Source organism: Sphaerodactylus townsendi, linkage group LG04 (assembly GCF_021028975.2).
Source record: "Sphaerodactylus townsendi isolate TG3544 linkage group LG04, MPM_Stown_v2.3, whole genome shotgun sequence".
NCBI lineage: Eukaryota > Metazoa > Chordata > Lepidosauria > Squamata > Sphaerodactylidae > Sphaerodactylus > Sphaerodactylus townsendi.
This window is the reverse complement of record NC_059428.1, coordinates 15,783,078-15,801,974: the sequence shown is the minus strand read 5'-3', so window position 1 is coordinate 15,801,974 and position 18,897 is coordinate 15,783,078. Positions and strand designations below refer to the sequence as shown.

General features: G+C 47.2%; 1 protein-coding gene across 1 annotated transcript in view; it reads left to right on the top strand.

Moving 5' to 3' along the window:
- LOC125431259 (dipeptidyl peptidase 1-like) overlaps window positions 1-9,131 on the top strand; it is a 16,511-nt gene extending 7,380 nt beyond the window's left edge. The window contains exons 2-4 of the mRNA XM_048494026.1: window positions 608-806; window positions 5,847-5,978; window positions 8,571-9,131. Of these exons, the coding sequence (XP_048349983.1) occupies window positions 608-806; window positions 5,847-5,978; window positions 8,571-9,070 (831 nt within the window). The 3' untranslated portion in view covers window positions 9,071-9,131. The remainder of the gene's footprint in view (window positions 1-607; window positions 807-5,846; window positions 5,979-8,570) is intronic.
- The last annotated feature ends 9,766 nt before the right edge of the window (window positions 9,132-18,897 follow it).

The following is an 18,897-nucleotide window of genomic DNA, read 5'->3' as shown; positions in this document are numbered from 1 at the left end:
CGTCCCAACGTTCTACCACGGTGCTGCTGGGTCAGCAGTGCATTACTACAAAATTAAATGCATTCCAGACTATAAATGTTACTTTTTAAGATCCTTATGACTACGATGAATTGTTTTGCAGGATAAATCCTAAATAACGCCAGGACATCCTCATATACTATAGGCTTCAATTAAAAGTTGGTTCATTGAGCCAATAGATATCTTTCTCTTGAAAGAAAGGTGTTGTATTAAAACCTACTGTGGAGAAATGTAACCAAATATCACAGTCGTAATGATGTAAATGAAAAGTCTGGGAGATGCGTAAAATAATAAACTCTGTGTTGCCCTCCTCGCAGGTTGCTTTGCAGTACATGATTGTCAAACGGTGCTAGAAACTAGAATGTTTGCGGATGATTCATTAAACTGTTTGTGCCCTACCTTTCTCTTGTGGTTCAAAATGGCTTCTGGTTCCAAAAATTAAACACGCAGAATGCAGTCAATCGTCATTTACCAAGAAAAGTCCTTTATCTTATCTGCAGCTGCCACCCGCTTGGCCTCTGCAGGCAAGGAAACAGAACAGGGCTTTGGAGGCAGATCTTAATGCTGAAAGTGACCTCAAGACTGACAGCAGCGTTCTATAATTTCTTGCCTTTCCCCCCCATGTTGGGACTGTGACCTCATCTTGCAAAATGTATGTCATATTTCCAGTAGGCCGAAGCCTGCCCCACTGACCGCTGAGGTGACCAAAGCCGCTTCCTCCCTGCCTACCTCCTGGGACTGGCGAAATGTTAACGGTGTGAACTATGTCAGTCCGGTGCGAAACCAAGGTAAGGCACGTTCTCAAAATGGTAAGCTCTCATCTACAAGACACGCAGAATTTATCAAACATGGAACAACTCTATGGCTACCAATCTTGATCCTCCTTGATCTGAGGTTGCAAATGCCTTCGCAGATCAGGTGCTCGGGAGCAGCAGCAGCAGAAGGCCCTTGCTTTCACATCCTGCACGTGAGCTCCCAAAGGCACCTGGTGGGCCACTGCGAGTAGCAGAGTGCTGGACTAGATGGACTCTGGTCTGATCCAGCAGGCTAGTTCTTATGTTCTTAACTCAAGAATGTGCTTTTAAAAGGGCTGTAATCTGAAGCTAGGCTTATTGTGAGTATCAATTCCCTTTTACTGCCTTGTCTTCAACCTTTGTAACATACTTCCTGCATTATGGCCTGTCATGCCTTTCGTCCCACAAAAATATTTGCCTGCCACTCCCTTTGCAGACGGGTTTTTCTAGCATCCCACCTACCCCTCCAAGATACCTTAACTCAGGGGTCCCCAACCTGATTCTCACCAAGTACCTTTTCTGACACTTGCCAAGTCAGAGAGTTTTAGTTTGCATCATTTTTCCATTCTGTAATCCTGATTAGTTGTTTATCGAATGTCTTTGCTGTTAGACTGAATTATCTCTTTAAATATCTTGAGATTCGCCTTGAGACTTGTCAAGAAAGGTGGGCCATGAAAGACGCTGGGCGTCTCTGACTGGTCTGCCATCTAGAGCAGTGATGGTGAACCTTTTTGAGACCGAGTGCCCAAATTGTAACCCCAAACCCACTTATTTATCACAAAGTGCCAACACGGCAATTTAACCTGAATACTGAGGTTTTAGTTTAGACTAAAACGGTTGGCTCCGAGGCACGTGTTACTCGGGAGTAAGCTTGGTGGTAGTCGGTGGCTTTGCTTTGAAGCAACCGTGCAACTCTTCCAACGGGTGAATCACGACCCTAGGAGGGTTTGCTCAGAAGCAAGCTCCACTGCCAGCAACCGAGTTTACTCCCAGGTAAAGATCGTGCTTTAGTTCTTCGCATGAAAATCTGTGGGGTTTAACAGCGCTTAACAGGGTTACCTACACTGCTTCCCCAAAACTAGGTCTTTGGTTTAATGCTAATAATCGAGCCCAGCGGCCCAGGCCAGCCTATGTGTGAGGGGGCACTCTGCATGTGCCCACAGAGAGGGCTCTGAGTGCCACCTCTGGCACCCGTGCCATAGGTTCACCACCACTGATCTAGAGCTTCAACAGCAGTGTTCTCATAACTGTGTCTCACCTTCTTGTCACATGGCTGATGTCCTGATAGGGGTTGCGGCTCCATAGGACATTGTCAGTGGGATTTGTATCTGGAATGGTTGAAGGTCTTCACTGCTGAGGAGAAACAGTTATTTTGGGAGAGGAGGGGGCTATGGTCTTATTAATTTCTTAGCGCCGAATTGCTATTAAGAACGCTTGTTTGGAAATTAACCTTCCCATAGCCTTAGAGAACCGGCTGGGAAAAAAATAGCAGCAATTGGAAAGAGAACCATCCTTTGGAACAGTCATTTTCTAAGAGTGGTTTATGCCTGTTAATCACCCTTTTGTTTTAAGTGATCCCATTGGCCATGGATCAAGAGGCCTTTAATGCAATTTCAACTCTGTTAAAATTGAATTTGGAGAACATCAGAAAAGCAGTTGGTTTTATAAATTAGCTCAGATTGCATTTGATAACCCAGGTCGGGTCGGGTCGGGCTTTTCTCCCAACCTTCCCCAGACATCAATATTGCCTAGTTAGCACACGAACGTACCGCTGCATTGAATAACCAATTTATTTGGGTTGATATGAAGAAAGCAATTACTATGGTCGGCCCGTGTGCGTCTGCAAATCGAGCCGGGGCAACCCGAGAGCTCACTGCAGGCTGTCAGATTGACAGGGTTTCAAAGATGGTGACAGGGATGCGAAGGAAGGGAGGCAAGCACAGCTCAAGTTGCTGCTGGAATCTGAATCTGAATTTTCTGTACCCAAACTTGTGCACTTCTGGCCCACGTGCCTAGTGTGTCCCATTCTGACAGTCTTATTCCTCTAAGCAGAGAAGCCCATAGTCCAGTGGTGGCAAACCTTTGGCACTCCAGATGTTATGGACTACAATTCCCATCAGCCCTTGCCAGCATGGCCAATTGGCCGTGCTGGCAGGGGCTGATGGGAATTTTAGTCCATAACATCTGGAGTGCCAAAGGTTCGCCACCACGGCTATAGTCGGTGCTGCCATGTGGTCATATTGTCAAAATCCATTCAAGTAAAAATGACCTTTGTGTAAACTGGGAGGGTCAGTTTGGATCATGGGTGGCAGAATGCCGGGAACGGTTTTCTGCACATGAATATGTGAAGCAGTCTTATGCTGAATGGGAATCTTGGAGAGGAACACGTATCTCTGAAGATGCCAGCCACAGATGTGGGCTAAACATTAGGAGCAAAACCATGGCCACATAGCCTGGAGAACTAAGAACAGCCAGTTAAGGAAGGCATTCAGCCCATCAGGTTAACTGAATGAACACAGATCTATGTATTGTCGAAGGCTTTCATGGCCGGAATCACTGGGGTGCTGTGTGGTTTCCGGGCTGTATGGCCGTGTTCTAGCAGCATTCTCTCCTGACGTTTCGCCTGCATCTGTGGCTGGCATCTTCAGAGGATCTGATGGTAGGAAAGGAAAGCAAGTGGAGTATATATACCTGTGAGTAAAGGTCAATAGGTGAGGGCATCTGAATAGGAGTGGCCTGGCAAGTGAGTAACAATGAAGTGTAGTATGTGAGATTCTCAGGTTCCTATTGACCTTTACTCACAGGTATATATACTCCACTTGCTTTCCTTTCCTACTATCTGATCCTCTGAAGATGCCAGCCACAGATGCAGGCGAAACGTCAGGAGAGAATGCTGCTAGAACACGGCCATACAGCCCGGAAACCACACAGCACCAAAACACAGATCTACTTGGAACTGAGAGGATATCTAGCAGAGAGGTGGCTACTTCAAACTTTTCCCTGCCAATAAATCTATTTGACCCCTGCTTGATTGTGTGGTTTGTGATGGGGAAATATTATCACCAAGCTTCAGTTCTTCCTGGTGAAATGGAAATAAAGATTATCTACCATGTGGAGTGGTATATGCTGCTTAAATGGTGACGCCATGCAACATAGTTACTTGGGAACAACAGGATTTCCAGTAATGTTTCCCAGATTCTGGATAGCAAGTATGCAATTTGCTAGTAAAAAGGGGGGAAGGGGGTGGTCCCTAATTATTTTGTATAATGTTTAAGAGTGTGGAGAACCTTCATATAGAATATTCTGCTCTGTGTTCCTGCATGAGCAATTGCCCTGGTTGTGCCTGCTGTGTGGAAGGCATGATCAGTGCAGTAACTCATGCAGGGGTGCAACAGGAGAGCTAAATCTGCTGTTGTCTGCAGCGGTCAGTCACGCTAGAAGGGTGGACAACTGCTTGTTTGTATTAATAGGAAACAACCAAGATCAAAAAAGTAATTAATGCAGAGATGCAGGAGTCCGCCTCCACTCTGGATTTACAGTGTGGCGGGGAGGGGGAAATAATCTTATCATCTGAGGCCCCTCCCGCACATGCAGAATAACGCACGTTCAATTCACTTTCAGTGCATTTTGCAGCTGGATTTTACTGTGCGGAATAGCAAAATCCACTTGCAGACAGTTGTGAAAGTGGATTGAAAGTGCACTATTCTACATGTGTGGAACGGGCCTAACTTTTTCATAACATCAGTGGATCCTGCCGTCCTCCCTCCCTTTTTTCTTTTAGGGGATTTGATAGTTGGTGCCATCTGTTATGTTGATTAGTGTGCTGCATTTTAATGGGGTGGGGTTTATTTATATAGAGCCAAATTAACTAATATTTAACTGATTTTAGCCTCTGATTTTATTGTGCTCTATCTATGTTCTGTTCACTGCCCTGAGCCCTCCAGGGGAGGGCGGTAATAATAATAATAATAATAATAATAATAATAATAATAATAATAATAATAATAATAATAATAATAAGCCACTCCATGGGCAGTACTTTAAGAACATTGAAGGGAAGGTTGACAGCAAGAAAACATGGGAGTGGCTCAGAAGGGGAACTCTAAAGAAGGAAACTGAAGGCCTGATTTTTGCTGCCCAGGAGCAAGCATTACGGACAAATGCAATAAAGACACAAATCGAAAAGTCTTACAATGACCCAAAGTGCCGTCTCTGCAAAGAGGGTGATGAAACTGTGGAGCACATCATCTGCTGTTGTAAGAAAATAGCCCAAACTGACTATCTTGAACGTCACAATAGGCTAGCAGCAATGGTGCACTGGAACCTTTGCAAAAAGTACGGCCTGCCCTGTAGCAAGACCTGGTACGAGCACAAGCCAGAGAAGACCACAGAAAATGAAGAAGCAAAAATACTCTGGGACTTTAGAATACAAACAGACAGACACCTGGCACACAACACCCCAGACATAACAGTGATAGAGAAAAAACATGTTTGGATCATAGATGTTGCTGTGCCAGTTGACAGCAGGGTAGAGGACAAAGAGCTGGAAAAGATCACAAAATACAAGGACCTACAAATTGAAGTTGAACGATTGTGGCAGAAAAGAACAACAGTAATCCCACTAGTAGTCGGTGCTCTAGGAGGAATCCCAAGAAATCTTGAAAAACATCTGGAAAGCCTAAACTTGGACAGAACATCAGTCCACATGCTGCAGAAAGCAGCACTTCTAGGAACTGCACACATTCTACGCAAATACCTCTAATATCCTAGGTCCTTGGGAAGGACTCGATATTCAGAGATGAATTCCAGACACTTGTGCTGTGTTGTTATGTGTATAATAATAATAATAATAATAGTAGTAGTAGTAGTAGTAGTAGTAGTTGTGGTTGTTGTTGTTGTTGTTGTTAATAACTGTTTCTCACAGCACACTAAGGTTTCTCTAACACACTGGCAGTTGCCCTAGCATGCACCTTGGGAATTTCTGATCTCAGACATAATGGTTGATTGACTAATATTGCTTCCTGTCGTTCTCAGAGTCCTGCGGAAGTTGCTACGCCTTCGCTTCCATGGGCATGATGGAAGCACGGATTCGAGTCCTCTCCAACAATACGCAGACTCCAATTCTGAGTCCCCAGCAAATTGTTTCCTGTACGGAGTATGCTCAAGGTAATCAGAATGGTTTCCAGAGAACCTTCGTTAACATTAATACTTAATGCAGCAATGGCGTAGGAGGTTAACAGCTCGTGTATCTAATCTGGAGGAACCGGGTTTGATTCCCCGCTCTGCCGCCTGAGCTGTGGAGGCTTATCTGGGGAATTCAGATTAGCCTGTGCACTCCCACACACGCCAGCTGGGTGACCTTGGGCTAGTCACAGCTTCTCGGAGCTCTCTCAGCCCCACCCACCTCACAGGGTGTTTGTTGTGAGGGGGGAAGGGCAAGGAGATTGTAAGCCCCTTTGAGTCTCCTGCAGGAGAGGAAGGGGGGATATAAATCCAAACTCTTCTTCTTCTTAATTTTGAGAACTGCCTTTTGAGTTGAGCAAGGGCTGAATAGCCGGCCACCTTCAGGACAGCGACTCATGCTGAGATGGGACATTCAGCCTCCCAAGAGGAACTTAAATTTGAGCCGAGGCAAAGGTTCTTTCCCATGTGGGCAGAAGCAAAAGGTAGTGAAGGGGATGCAGAATTCTGTTGGTGTCTCTTCTTACTAGGACCCCTTCCACACATGCAGAATAATGCACTTTCAATCCACTTTCAATGCACTTTGGAGCTGGATTTTACTGTGTGGAATAGCAGAATCCACTTGCAAACAATTGTGAGAGTGGATTGAAAGTGCATTATTCTGCATGTGCGGAAGGGGCCTATGGGAGTAGAAAGCCTTTCACCCATAGCTTGCTTGAGGGAAAAGTGGTTGGTTTCTCTAGGAAGGTGTTGGGGGTGAGGAGGGGGCAAAAATATGCCTACCTCAAGAAGCAGCAGAGAGCAGTGGAACAAGTTACCTAAAGATGGTCTTTGTTCATCAAGCACAGCCTTGATTGCCATCTGCGGAGGGTGTCCTAGCTTTGTATTTTCTGCCCTGAGCTGGAAGTTGAACAAGATAGCTTGCAAGACCGTTGCTTTTGGATTTTAATAGTTGAAAATAATGATGGCAGATGGAAATCGGGGTGAATGTGTTAGGTCAGTGCCATCCTGTGGTACTGGAGATCTTCTCCCAACCTGGTGGAACTGGAGATGGTGGATGGCCTCCCTCACAAGGTGTCTGTTGCGGGGAGAGGAAGGGAAGGAGTTTATAAGTCGCTTTGAGATTCCTTACTGGAATGAAAGGCAGGGTGTAAATCCAAACACTTCTTTTTTTGGAGCAGCAGTGGCGTAGTGGTTAAGAGCAGGTGCATTCTAATCTGGAGGAACCAGGTTTGATTCCCCACTCTGCCGCTTGAGCTGTGGAGGCTTATCTGGGGAATTCAGCCTGTGCACTCCCACACACACCAGCTGGGTGACCTTGGGCTAGTCACAGCTTTTCAGTGCTCTCTCAGCCCCTCCCACCTCACAGGGTGTTTGTTGTGATGGGGGAAGAGCAAGGAGATTGTAAGCCCCTTTGAGTCTCCTACAGGAGAGAAAGGGGGGGTATAAATCCAAACTCCTCCTCCTCTTCCTCCTCTTCTGATTATGTTTTTGATGTCTCTCTGAGCCGCTATGCCACCCCAAAACTTTCCCTGACTAGAACCCAATATGCTATTCTGTTTGAATACAAAGATGTACTTTACTTTGGTGGGTGGCAGGATCCTAAGGGTGTAACATTCATACGCAGCTTACCCCATGTCCTAATGGGAGGTTTGATATTAGTGAATGGGTAACGTCATTCAAAGGCACAGGAGAACAGCTTCAAAATGGCAAGGTGGCTTTCTGTGGGAGGCGATGCACAGGAGTGAATATGAGTCTTACCAGGTTTACCAGAGTGAATATGAGTCTTACCAGATTCATGAGTCTTACCAGATTTAATATATGGAGTCTTTTACTGTGCAAAATGGATGCTCAGATGATGACTGCAACCCTTCAAGAGGGACCTGACAGGATTAGCCATGTCTGCTTGCCCCGGTGTCTCTGTTGTTTCATGATAAATAGCCAGTGTGATATAGTGGGTTGGCATAATATCTGGGGGACCCAGGTTCGAATTCCCATTCATGCCATAGAGCTTTGTAGGTGATCTTGGGTCACACACCCTCAGCCTAACTTACCACACAGGGTTGTTGTGAGAACAAAATGGAGGAGAGGAGAACAATGTAAGCAACTTTTGGTCCCCCACTGGGGCGGAAAAAAAGGTAAAGGTCCCTGTGCAAGTACTGGGTCATTACTGACCCATGGGGTGATGCCACGTCACGATGTTTACCAGGCTGACTGTGTTTATGAGGTGATTTGCTACTGCCTTCCCCATTCCTCTGCAGCACAGGTGTCAAACTCACGGCCCTCCAGATGTTATGGACTACAGTTCCCATCATCCCCTGCCAGCATCATGCTGGCAGGGGATGATGGGAGCTGTAGTCCATAACATCTGGAGGGCTGCGAGTTTGACACATGCTACGGTTTACCCACATCAAGCTGGGTACTGGTGAGAGAGGTGGGGTGCAGTTGAGTTAAATAAATAAAATGTAGGATGTGTGCGCCTGTGTTTCTCTGGGAAAAGGTGTGGTTAAAAACACTAGTGCTGATAATCGTAGTGTCTTTAGAGCCACTCCCCAAAATTTCTGTTTTCCCACCCAGGTTGCAATGGAGGATTCCCCTACCTCATTGGGAAATACGCTCAAGATTTTGGCCTGGCTGAGGAGGCGTGCTTGCCTTACACCGGCACGGATTCCCCTTGCTCTCTCAAGAAGAACTGTTACCACTACTACTCCTCTGACTACCACTACGTTGGAGGGTTTTACGGTGGATGCAACGAAGCGCTGATGAAGCTTGAACTTGTTAAAAACGGACCGTTGGTCGTCAGCTTTGAGGTGCTTCCGGACTTCACTGCTTATAAAGGTGGGATCTACCACCACACGGGGCTGATGGATCCTTTCAACCCCTTTGAACTGACCAATCACGCTGTCCTCCTTGTGGGATATGGCAGCGACCCGCGTACCGGTGAGCCGTTCTGGATTGTGAAGAATAGCTGGGGAGAAGCCTGGGGCGAAGATGGCTACTTCCGGATCCGCAGAGGCACAGACGAGTGTGCTATCGAGAGCATCGCTGTGGCTGCTTCTCCTATAACCAAGGTGTAAAGCTTTAGTTGACTCCCTCCTAGGAAGTCGTATTGCATCCCCCACCCCCCTAGAATCATAAGAAATTATAGAGAGTGTTATCTGCCTTACAGCCTCCAAGAATGAGTCTTAACAACAACAAAAAATCAAGTTAGAATATGGCTTGTAGCTCTGGAAAGGACGACAGAGTACAGTTCTTCTGTTGAAGCAACAGCGTGGTGTAGTGGATAGAGCCATGAGCTTGTTGGAGGCAGGTCTGGGGTTGGAAACAGCCACTCCATTATGAAATTGATTTGGTGCCTTTGGATTCTTAGCTTAAAAAAGCTTCACGGTGGCTTAGTCTGTATCAACCCGCAAGCCGGAATCGGGAGAGCCTTAGATTTGAAATGGGTTTGCAAATTACTCAGGAGCCAGTGTAGTGTAGTGGTTAAGAGCAGGTGGATTCAAATCTGGAGAACTGCATTTGATTCCCCACCTTTCCACCAGAGTGGCGGAGGCTTTTTCCACTCCTAGGTCAATTCCGCACTTGGGTTATCGACCTAAGTTTGAGCTAAGTGCTCCGCACAACCACTGGGATCGACGTGGTTTTTTACCAGCTCCGCCCCGTGTAACAGTCAAATTTCTGACTCCAGTTGGGAACTACTACTTTTTCAGGCAACCACGCTCGAACTCAGCTCGATTCCAGTAAAGTGCGAAATCTCTGGTGCCAGGAGTCCCCTATTCAGCCAATCACAGCTGAGTGTTTTGGGCATGCGTACAGCTGGCCAATCAAAAAGACACCACCTTCGTCTCTCCATTCCTGTGGCAGTTTTTTTCATAACACGTGTGGGGATAGACGGAACATGGCCGTAGAACAGTAGCCAATTTGAACGGAGCGGCGAAGAGGCACAGGATGATTCTGCCCTCTGAGCTGGGATCAAGCTGGTTGCAGTGGGGAACAACAATGGCTTTGACCTAGGTTAGTACCCTTCTCAGGGAACTGGGTCGAACCTATTTTACTCATGTGCGGAATGGCCCCTGCTGGGTGACCTTGGACTAGTCACAGTTCTTCGGAATTCTCTCAGCCCCACCGACCTCACAAGGTGTCTGTTGTGGGGAGAGGAAGGGAAAGGAATTTGTAAGCCACCTTTGAGTCTCCTTACTGGAGAGAAAGGTGTGGTATAAATCCAAACTCTTATTCTTCTTTAAGCCAACTGCAGCTTTGTAGTGCCTTGGTAACACCACAGTTGCCTGCATAGCCATGTGGCTATGTTCTCTTAAACACAAGTGCCGAGCCAGTGAACTATAGAAATAAGTGAGCAGTCCATTCTCTTTCAACATTTTAGAAGCTCATACCATGGTTTGGTGTAGTGGAAGAATTGAGACTGTTCTTTGGCCCACTTTAGGCGTGCAGTGGAATCCAGTTCGTTGGCTTTCCCATACCATCAGAGGAAGGCACTGCTGTGTTTCAGTGCTGTTTTGTAATGAAGTTCTACATACGTAGCAAAATAGCTGTTTGGGGAAAGTGCTGCGGGCCCGCTCGCCCTGACAGGTTAGCATCTCTATGGTACCTTCTGCACGTGCAGAATTATGCACTTTCGATCCACTTTCAGTGCACTTTGCAGCTGTGTGGAATAGCAAAATCCACCTGCAAACAATTGTGACAGTAGATTGAAAGTGCATTGTTCTGTGTGTGCGGAAGGGGCTTGTGTAAGAAAGGTGTCTTTTAGTAAAGAGGGAATTCAAGTGGGTCACTTTCCACCTGCCGTCTAAACATGATAGATCTCTTTAACTTTATCACTTGAGTTCAGCCAGGGTTTAAAATGGCCCTTGAAAGAAGCCTTCAGGTTCTCTGGGGCGGGAGGGAGAAAAAAAGTCCTAAGTTTTGATATCACGCTGTAAATTCTCCATTAGTTAAAATTAACAATACTTGGTTGGATATTCACAGTGTAGGTTTCATTCCCTTTTTCTTCACGGGACGTTTTTATTATTATTATTATTTACTTCTGATTGTCCAAAAAAAAATCAGGCTTAAAAATAGTTCCAGATTTTGAAAGTTAATCATTGTGCCTCATTTAGGGGTGGGGGAAGAGATGAAGAAATGGCTGTCTGAAAACAGCATGGATTGTGAATGTACTCTGCGCACAATTGTACTTTATTTTTTAAAAAAGTGAAACTCCAAATCTTTTGTGATCAGGAATGTGAATTGGTGCTTCCATTTTTTTCCCTTTAAAAATAATACCCTCTTGTTTTATTGGTTATAATTTTCAAATAAAAAATATATATAACGCTGTGTGGGGCTTTTTTTAGCCAATTTGTCTAACTCTTTTTAGAACTGGGGGGAAAGAGTTCAAGGAAGGTTTGTGAAACTCTTTCCTAAGCAGGAGGTAGGCACCGGGGGTAAGGTGGGGGGCTTGAGTGTTAAATGATTGTCGCCATCATTTATTGGTCTACCACAGGGGTTGGGAACCCGCGGTTCGCGAGCCGCAAGTGGCTCTTCGCTGCTTCTCGTGTGGCTCCCGGGCAGAAAGGCAGCGAGGTAAGCGGGCGAGCAAGCAGAGCGGGGGCGAGGGGGCGAGCAAGTGAGTGAGGGGGTGAGCAGGCGGCGGCGGCGGCGGGCGGGCGGGGGGGGAACAAGCGAGCAAGACAAGCAGGCGAGCGGAGCGGGGGTGAGGGGGAGCGAGTGCGAGCGGGCGGGCGGCAGGCGAGCAAGCAAGCAGGGAGGCGGGCGGGCGGGCAAGTGACCGGGGGCGAGCAGGGGGGCGGGCGGGCGGGCGGGGGGCAAACAAGCGAGCGAGGCAAGCAGGTGAGCGGAGCGGGGGCGAGGGCAAGCAAGCGGGCAAGTGAGCAGGGGGGCGAGCAAGTGAGCAGGGGGGTGGACGGGCGGGCAAGTGAGCGGGGGGCAGGTAAACAAGCAGGGAGTGGGCGGGCGAGTGGGCAAGTGAGCGGGGGGGGGGGGGGGGGGGGGGGGGGGGCGGGGGGGGGGGGGGGGGGGGGGGGGGGGGGGGGGGGCCGGCAAGCGAGCCAAATGGCTCTTTGAGTAAAAAAGGTTCCCGACCCCTGGTCTACCATCTGATCCAGCCATAGTAGATGGTTCAATTAGGGGTATTTATTAAATGTATTAAATATTTATTAAATATTAATTGGACCGTTTTAGTTGTAGAATTAATTTATCATAAATTCCAGACCATTTGATTCCCCATTCCTCCACATGAGTGGCACAGTCTTATCTGGTGAACCGGGTTGGCTTCCACACTCCTACATTCCCGCTGGATGACCTTGGGCTTGTCACGGCTCTCTCAGAACTCTCCCAGCCCCACCTACTTCACAAGATGCCTGTTGTGGGGAGAGGGAGGGAAGGAGTTTGTTAGCTGTGAGGCTCCTTACAAGAGACAAACTCTTCTGGTTGTTTAGGATTGTATTAAGATGGTGGAATGCCACCCATATTTTAGTGAGGGGGATTGGATATTTGAGGTAAATTTCTGTAAGGCACTGTTTATTTCTGTAAATTTCTGTAAGGCACTGCTTATGTTAAAGCAGGATATTTCTCAAAATAGCCACCATAAAATCTCCTTCTACCTGGAGCATTAAATGGTGGGAAGATAGGATTGCCAACCTCTAGGACAGGGGTCTGCAACCTGCGGCTCTCCAGATGTTTGTGGACTACAAATCCCATCAGCCCCTGCCAGCATGGCCAATTGGCCATGGTGGCAGGGGCTGATGGGAATTGTGGTTCATGACCATCTGGAGAGCCACAGGTTGCAGACCCTTGCTCTAGGTGACACCTGGAGATGTCTGCTACTACCATGGATCTTCAGACAGTCCAGATCAGTTCCCTAGAGAAAATGGTTGTATTGGAAGCTGGGCTCTATGACATCACACTCTGCTGAGGCTCCTCCCCTCCCCAAACCTGGCTCCACAGGCTCCACCCACCCCAAATCTCCAGTTATTTCCCAACCCAAAGTTGGCAACAGGAGGTCCAGTCCTGCCCCTGGGAGCTTGTCTTGTTGGTGGGCCTGAAATGGTTGCCTGTGAGCTCTAAACCGACCCGTCCATTTCTATTGAGGGGAAAGTGACATCAATGTACAACTATCTCTCTTTCTAATCACTCGAGCGGGGTCAATTGCTTTGATCCGCTAATGAAATTAAACACCGGAGACGGGAAGAGATGTGAGCGCGCCAAAGGGACTCTGTCTTTCTAGCAACATCTTTGCAAGACTGTGACTTAATTCTTTGCTGACAGTTGGCCTGGTTTTCAAATTCAGTTGTGTATTAAGGGTTCGGAGCGATGCTCCCTTGTGAGAAACGGTGAACTGCGCACAATACTGCCACCTGGTGAAGCCTGCTAGGCCGAGCAAATTTGGCAAAGGTTTCCATCTCATCAACTTAGTTACAACCAGGTGAAGCTGGGTTCCCTAGATGGTACTGAGGTAATAGCAGCAGCCAACATGGAGGAAATAGCTCTCTCTGTGGGGGTATCTGTTACATCCTTCTGCAATATTCGAGGGGTGTCACAAATCATTTTGCTTTTTGTTTCAGCGATACATGTTATGGGGGCCACAAAACAGGCCCAAAATGTTCTCCCATACAGGCTGATAGTTGGCCATGGAGTTATTCCCACACAGAAAGAACAGCAATTATACGATTTCACAGTCACTAAAGACCAACGGCCATTATAGCCAGTGAAATAGAGAGCCTTCTTTTAAAAAGACAATGGTGTCAAAGAAGAAGAAGAAGAAGAGTTTGGATTTATATCCCCCCTTTCTCTCCTGTAGGAGACTCAAAGGGGCTTACAATCTCCTTGCCCTTCCCCCCTCACAACAAACACCCTGTGAGGTAGGTGGGGCTGAGAGAGCTCTGAGAAGGGACTCTTTAGTTTGGAGAGGAGATGTCTGAGGGGGGATATGATTGAAGTCTATAAAATTATGCATGGGGTAGAAAATGTTGACAGAGAGAAATTTTTCTCTCTTTCTCACAATACTAGAACCAGGGGGCATTCATTGAAAATGCTGGGGGGAAGAATTAGAACTAATAAAAGGAAACACTTCTTCACGCAACGTGTGATTGGTGTTTGGAATATGCTGCCACAGGAGGTGGTGATGGCCACTAACCTGGATAGCTTTAAAAGGGGCTTGGACAGATTTATGGAGGAGAAGTCAATTTATGGCTGCCAATCTTGATCCTCTTTGATCTGAGATTGCAAATGCCTTAACAGTCCAGGTGCTCGGGAGCAACAGCCGCAGAAGGCCATTGCTTTCACATCCCTACGTGAAAACTCCCAAAGGCACCTGGTGGGCCACTTTCGAGTAGCAGAGAGCTGGACTAGATGGACTCTGAAGAGATACGGTCAGCTGGCTTGTTCTTATGTTCTTATGTTCTTAAGCTGTGACTGGCCCAAGGTCACCCAGCTAAAGCGTGTGTGGGAGTGCACAGGCTAATCTGAATTCCCCAGATGAGCCTCCCACAACTCCAGCGGCCCAGAGGCTGGGAATCAAACCAGGGTTTCCTCCAGATTAGATACATGAAATGCTCTTAACCTCCCTCATGCTGCTGCTCCCTCAGAGCCATCTCTGGGAGGAACAGTGGCACAATCAACAGCTGAAAAAAAAGTTAAAAATGCTGAGTGCAGGATCTTCTGGATAATATGGCCGAAGAGAGTTCTGTAAAATCTCTCCAGATTTGGTGAGTAAACAACAGCATAGCAATGAATGCTCAGCTGTAGATAAGTGTAAGGTGATGGAGCGAATGGGGGGGGGGGGGTTCTGAGTGTGATATTGAAAGATCTTGGGGTTATAGTGGATAGTTGGATGAAAATGTTGACCCAGCAAGAGGCAACAATAAAAGAGGCGAATTTCATGCTGGAGATGGTCAGACCGGGCGAACAGTGTGTGCCTTTGTATGGCCTCATGTGGAATGCCTTGTGTGTTAAGTACTGTATCTCCAGAAGGATATTTGCAGGGGAAATTAATATGAGGGACACTTATATTCCTGGGCGAGGGAGAGATATTAACCCACCACTAGCCACCACTTGTAACGGGATGGGCGGCCTACAATCAAGGTTCCCACTACACTGACCAGTGGGGTTTCCTTTGCCACCCACCCACAGCATCCCAGGCTAGCTGAGTGTTCAGGGATCTTCTTTTTACTCTCCTGCCACCATCAGAGAAAAAGAACAACGACTTCCAGAACTGCTGCTGGCTGCCAAAAATATAAAGGATCCCACCTGCATTAAGCTCTTGGTCTGAGGGGAATGTCGCTTCAGAATCCCACGTGTGCAAAGTGGAGGGAGCTCAAAATTGGCTGGGATTCTAGTCTCACTGAACAGGCACTCTTCCACCTCTCACACACTAACGCAGGCTTAATTTAGCCGCGAGGGTAACTTGAAGACACCGAATTACATTTTATTTTAAAAAAAAACAAAGAAAGGCTTCTTAAACTGGCTCAGAGAGGTATGGTTTCAGTAAGGTTTCAGTAAGGTTCTTTTCACTTAAAAAAAAAAAGTTACAAAGCTTCAGATATTACTGAGGCTTCTCAGACTTTTACACACTCAGACACACGCGGAGTGTCTCTCAAGAAAACGATTTGGATTTAATATACTTTACTTTTCCTCACAGACACACCCTTGACCTTGGCTATCTTCCACTACCCACTGTTTCACACACCCTCAGTCCACCAGCCCATAGCCCTGAGAGTTCCAGGCATTTTTAGCCTCCCTCACTCACTCCCACACACCCAAACCCTCTACCACCTAGAGGTTTGGGGACTTCCCGAACTGAGTATGGGGTACCAAAGGGCTGGACAGAGGGCTCCTAGGTCTGGTCGAGGTGTCTACTGACAAGCCTCTACCACACCAGGCTTGCTTAAGCTCTCTGCGCCAAAAAGCCAGTGCCTTCCTTCCTCTCACAAGCTTACTTCCGCGTGAGGGAGAGTCACCCAGAATCCTGCCAGCTATCTGAGCTGGACCAGGAGTCGCTTACACCAAAGACAGAGCGGAGAGACTTCACTCCACAGACTCTGCTCTCAGCTGAACAGGGCCTGTTCTCTTCCAGAACTCCCAAGCAGAAAAGACTGTCAGAGCAAGGCTCTCTCTGGGGCTTTCCCCACTGACAGGGTTCAAAACTGTGGTTTCTACCTGGGTTAAGCCTCCAGTGAATTCCCACTGCCACCGAGCTCCACATTGTTTTGTCTCAGTTCCCCACCCCCTCAGAACTGTGACATCCAAAACACTACTGAGGGATTGCTGAAGCATCCTGGTGAATATAACATCGCCGAGGGTTATGTGACTACAGAAGTGATGTGTCATGAATTCTCTATGATGCTCTGCGACACTCAGCCATGCCCCCAACGAAATTGATGGGGAACAGATTCTAGAGAGACAAAAGGAAGTACATCTTTACCCAGTAAGTAATTAAAATGTGGATTTTGCTGCCAGTGTTTGTAAGCAAACATGGATGGATTGAAAAGAGGGTTGGATTCATGGAGGAGAGGTCCACCAATGGTAACTAGCCGTGGTGCTACAGGGGACCTTCATAATGAGAAACAGCAACCCTGTGAAAGCCAGCGCTAGGAGGCAGTGTCAGGAAAAGGCCTTGGCCCCTGTACCCTGTTACTGGTTCTCCAGTGGTGTATTGAGATGCCGTCGGAGTTATTCGCCCAGGTGCCTTTATGACAAAGACCCAACAGCCATGGAAGACCGGAGGCATTCCAGCATTGCAGAGATGGGTTTCTTCTGACCACGCTCAAGTCTTTTAACAGACAGTAGTCTTCTCAAGAAACTTTTGTTTTTGTTTGGTGACATTATAGACTCTGAGTTGTCTAAACAAAAGATTCAGCCTTCCGTGTAGCAGCCCTGCCACCAGCCGCGTTTGGGTAGGACGCCCGGCTTTGCTTCAAAAATTCACGCCAATCTGCTTTTCTGCATGGATTTGGAACTTCTGAATTATCTAGTCTCATGTGCAAAAGCAAAACTGGTGCATTAATTTTTTTTTTTTTTTTAAAAAATGGGTTTTTCAAATGCATATTGTGCAGAAGTGCCGCTTGCAACTGATCATTTTGGTTTATTTTTTTATTCGCACTTCCCTGTCATCCTCCCCAATGACACCCACTTCTAATGTCACCCCCGTGTACAATTTAGGCATTACAAAAGCATTCTTATCCCCCCCCCCCCCCTGCTCCCACTCTGGGCATCAAGCATGATCTGGGACTTAAATGCTCCAGAAATTATGTTCCAGACATGCATCTGGAATGTGAATTGCCTACAGAAGGACCAGCCGCCGTTTTCCTAACCTGAAACAGCCTCTGGAAACTGCTGAACAGCTCCAATGCCTGGCTTTATATGTAGCCACCGTGCATGGGGAAATTTCCCTTTTATGACAGAGACCCCAGGAGCTGTTTCATTTAGGCCACGCTCCTCCTCCTCCTCCTCCTCCTCCTCCTCCTCCTCCTCACTATGGTCTGAATCTCTCTCTCTCTCTCTCTCTCTCTCTCTCTCTCTCTCTCTCTCACACACACACACACACACACACACACACACACACACACACACATCTCGCACATTTGAGCAACAAAATCCACTGTGGACAGGTGTGGAAACCAGGGAACTCTGAAATGTGTGAATTGGCTGTTGTTACAAATGTGAGAAACCGCCCCCTATTTACTTTGCACCAAGCTTTCTCTCTGCCTAGTCTTCCAGTAACGCTGCTAAGGAATTTTATGCATAATCCCATTACGACTCGCTGCGACTTGGAGACTGCGCTAACCTCGGGATTTATTTGCCCGCGTTTGAATTTAAAACAGAATTATGATCTCGTCAATAAAGGGCATCCAGTTGTGGAGAGGAAACAATTACGGCAAATTGACTGGAAGGCTAAATCAGAAATATTAAATCCAACCGAGGGAGGATAAACTTTAGAAGAGATGGCATTTTTCCTCTCCCTTCGACTGCTTTATCTGTTGTCTGAGCTGGTTTGGACCTGAGCCTTGGGGAGAAGCCGATTAATTACGCGCAAGTGCTGCAGTCTGTCTTGTTAGATGTAAAAATGAAGGGGAAGGAATTTTTTTTATTGTTCTCCTAAACTATAATGAAATGCACACAAATGCCCCAGTTTGGTGATTGTTCATGGCTGCAGCAATGCTGACATGCGCCTGCAGTGCTCGTACCCCGAAGAGCTTCTAGCTCATTTCAGTGTGCATGAATAACGCACAGTGGATGCAAATCACTTTGCGTGTAACTCAGAGGTCCCCAACGCCCGGGGTGCCCAGGAACATGTCCAAGCCTTTCCTGGTGCCTGTCATGCATGTTAAGAAAGGGGGTGGAGCCCAACGAGGCTTCTGCTCAGCCTGGTTTTTGATTGGCCATGGATAAGTTGATTGGTTATGCAAATTAAAATGTTTGGTGGCAGCTGACACTACAGTGGTCGCATCCTCGCTCTTCTTTCCAGGTGTATTTTTTAAATGCTCATCTTGTGCTCCTCACTTGGGATTGTTCTGTGTGAGTGCATCTCCAGCAGTGGTGTAGGAGGTTAAGAGCTCGTGTATCTAATCTGGAGGAACCGGGTTTGATTCCCAGCTCTGCCGCCTGAGCTGTGGAGGCTTATCTGAGGAGGAATTCAGATTAGCCTGTACACTCCCCCACACGCCAGCTGGGTGACCTTGGGCTAGTCACACTTCTTCGGAGCTCTTTCAGCCCCACCTACCTCACAGGGTGTTTGTTGTGAGGGGGGAAGGGCAAGGAGATTGTAAGGCCCTTTGAGTCTCCTACAGGAGAAAAAGGGGGAGTATAAATCCAAACTCCTCCTCCTCCTCCTCCTCCTCCTCTTCTTCTTCTTCTTCTTCTTCTTCTTCTTCTTCTTCTTCTTCTTCTTCTTCTT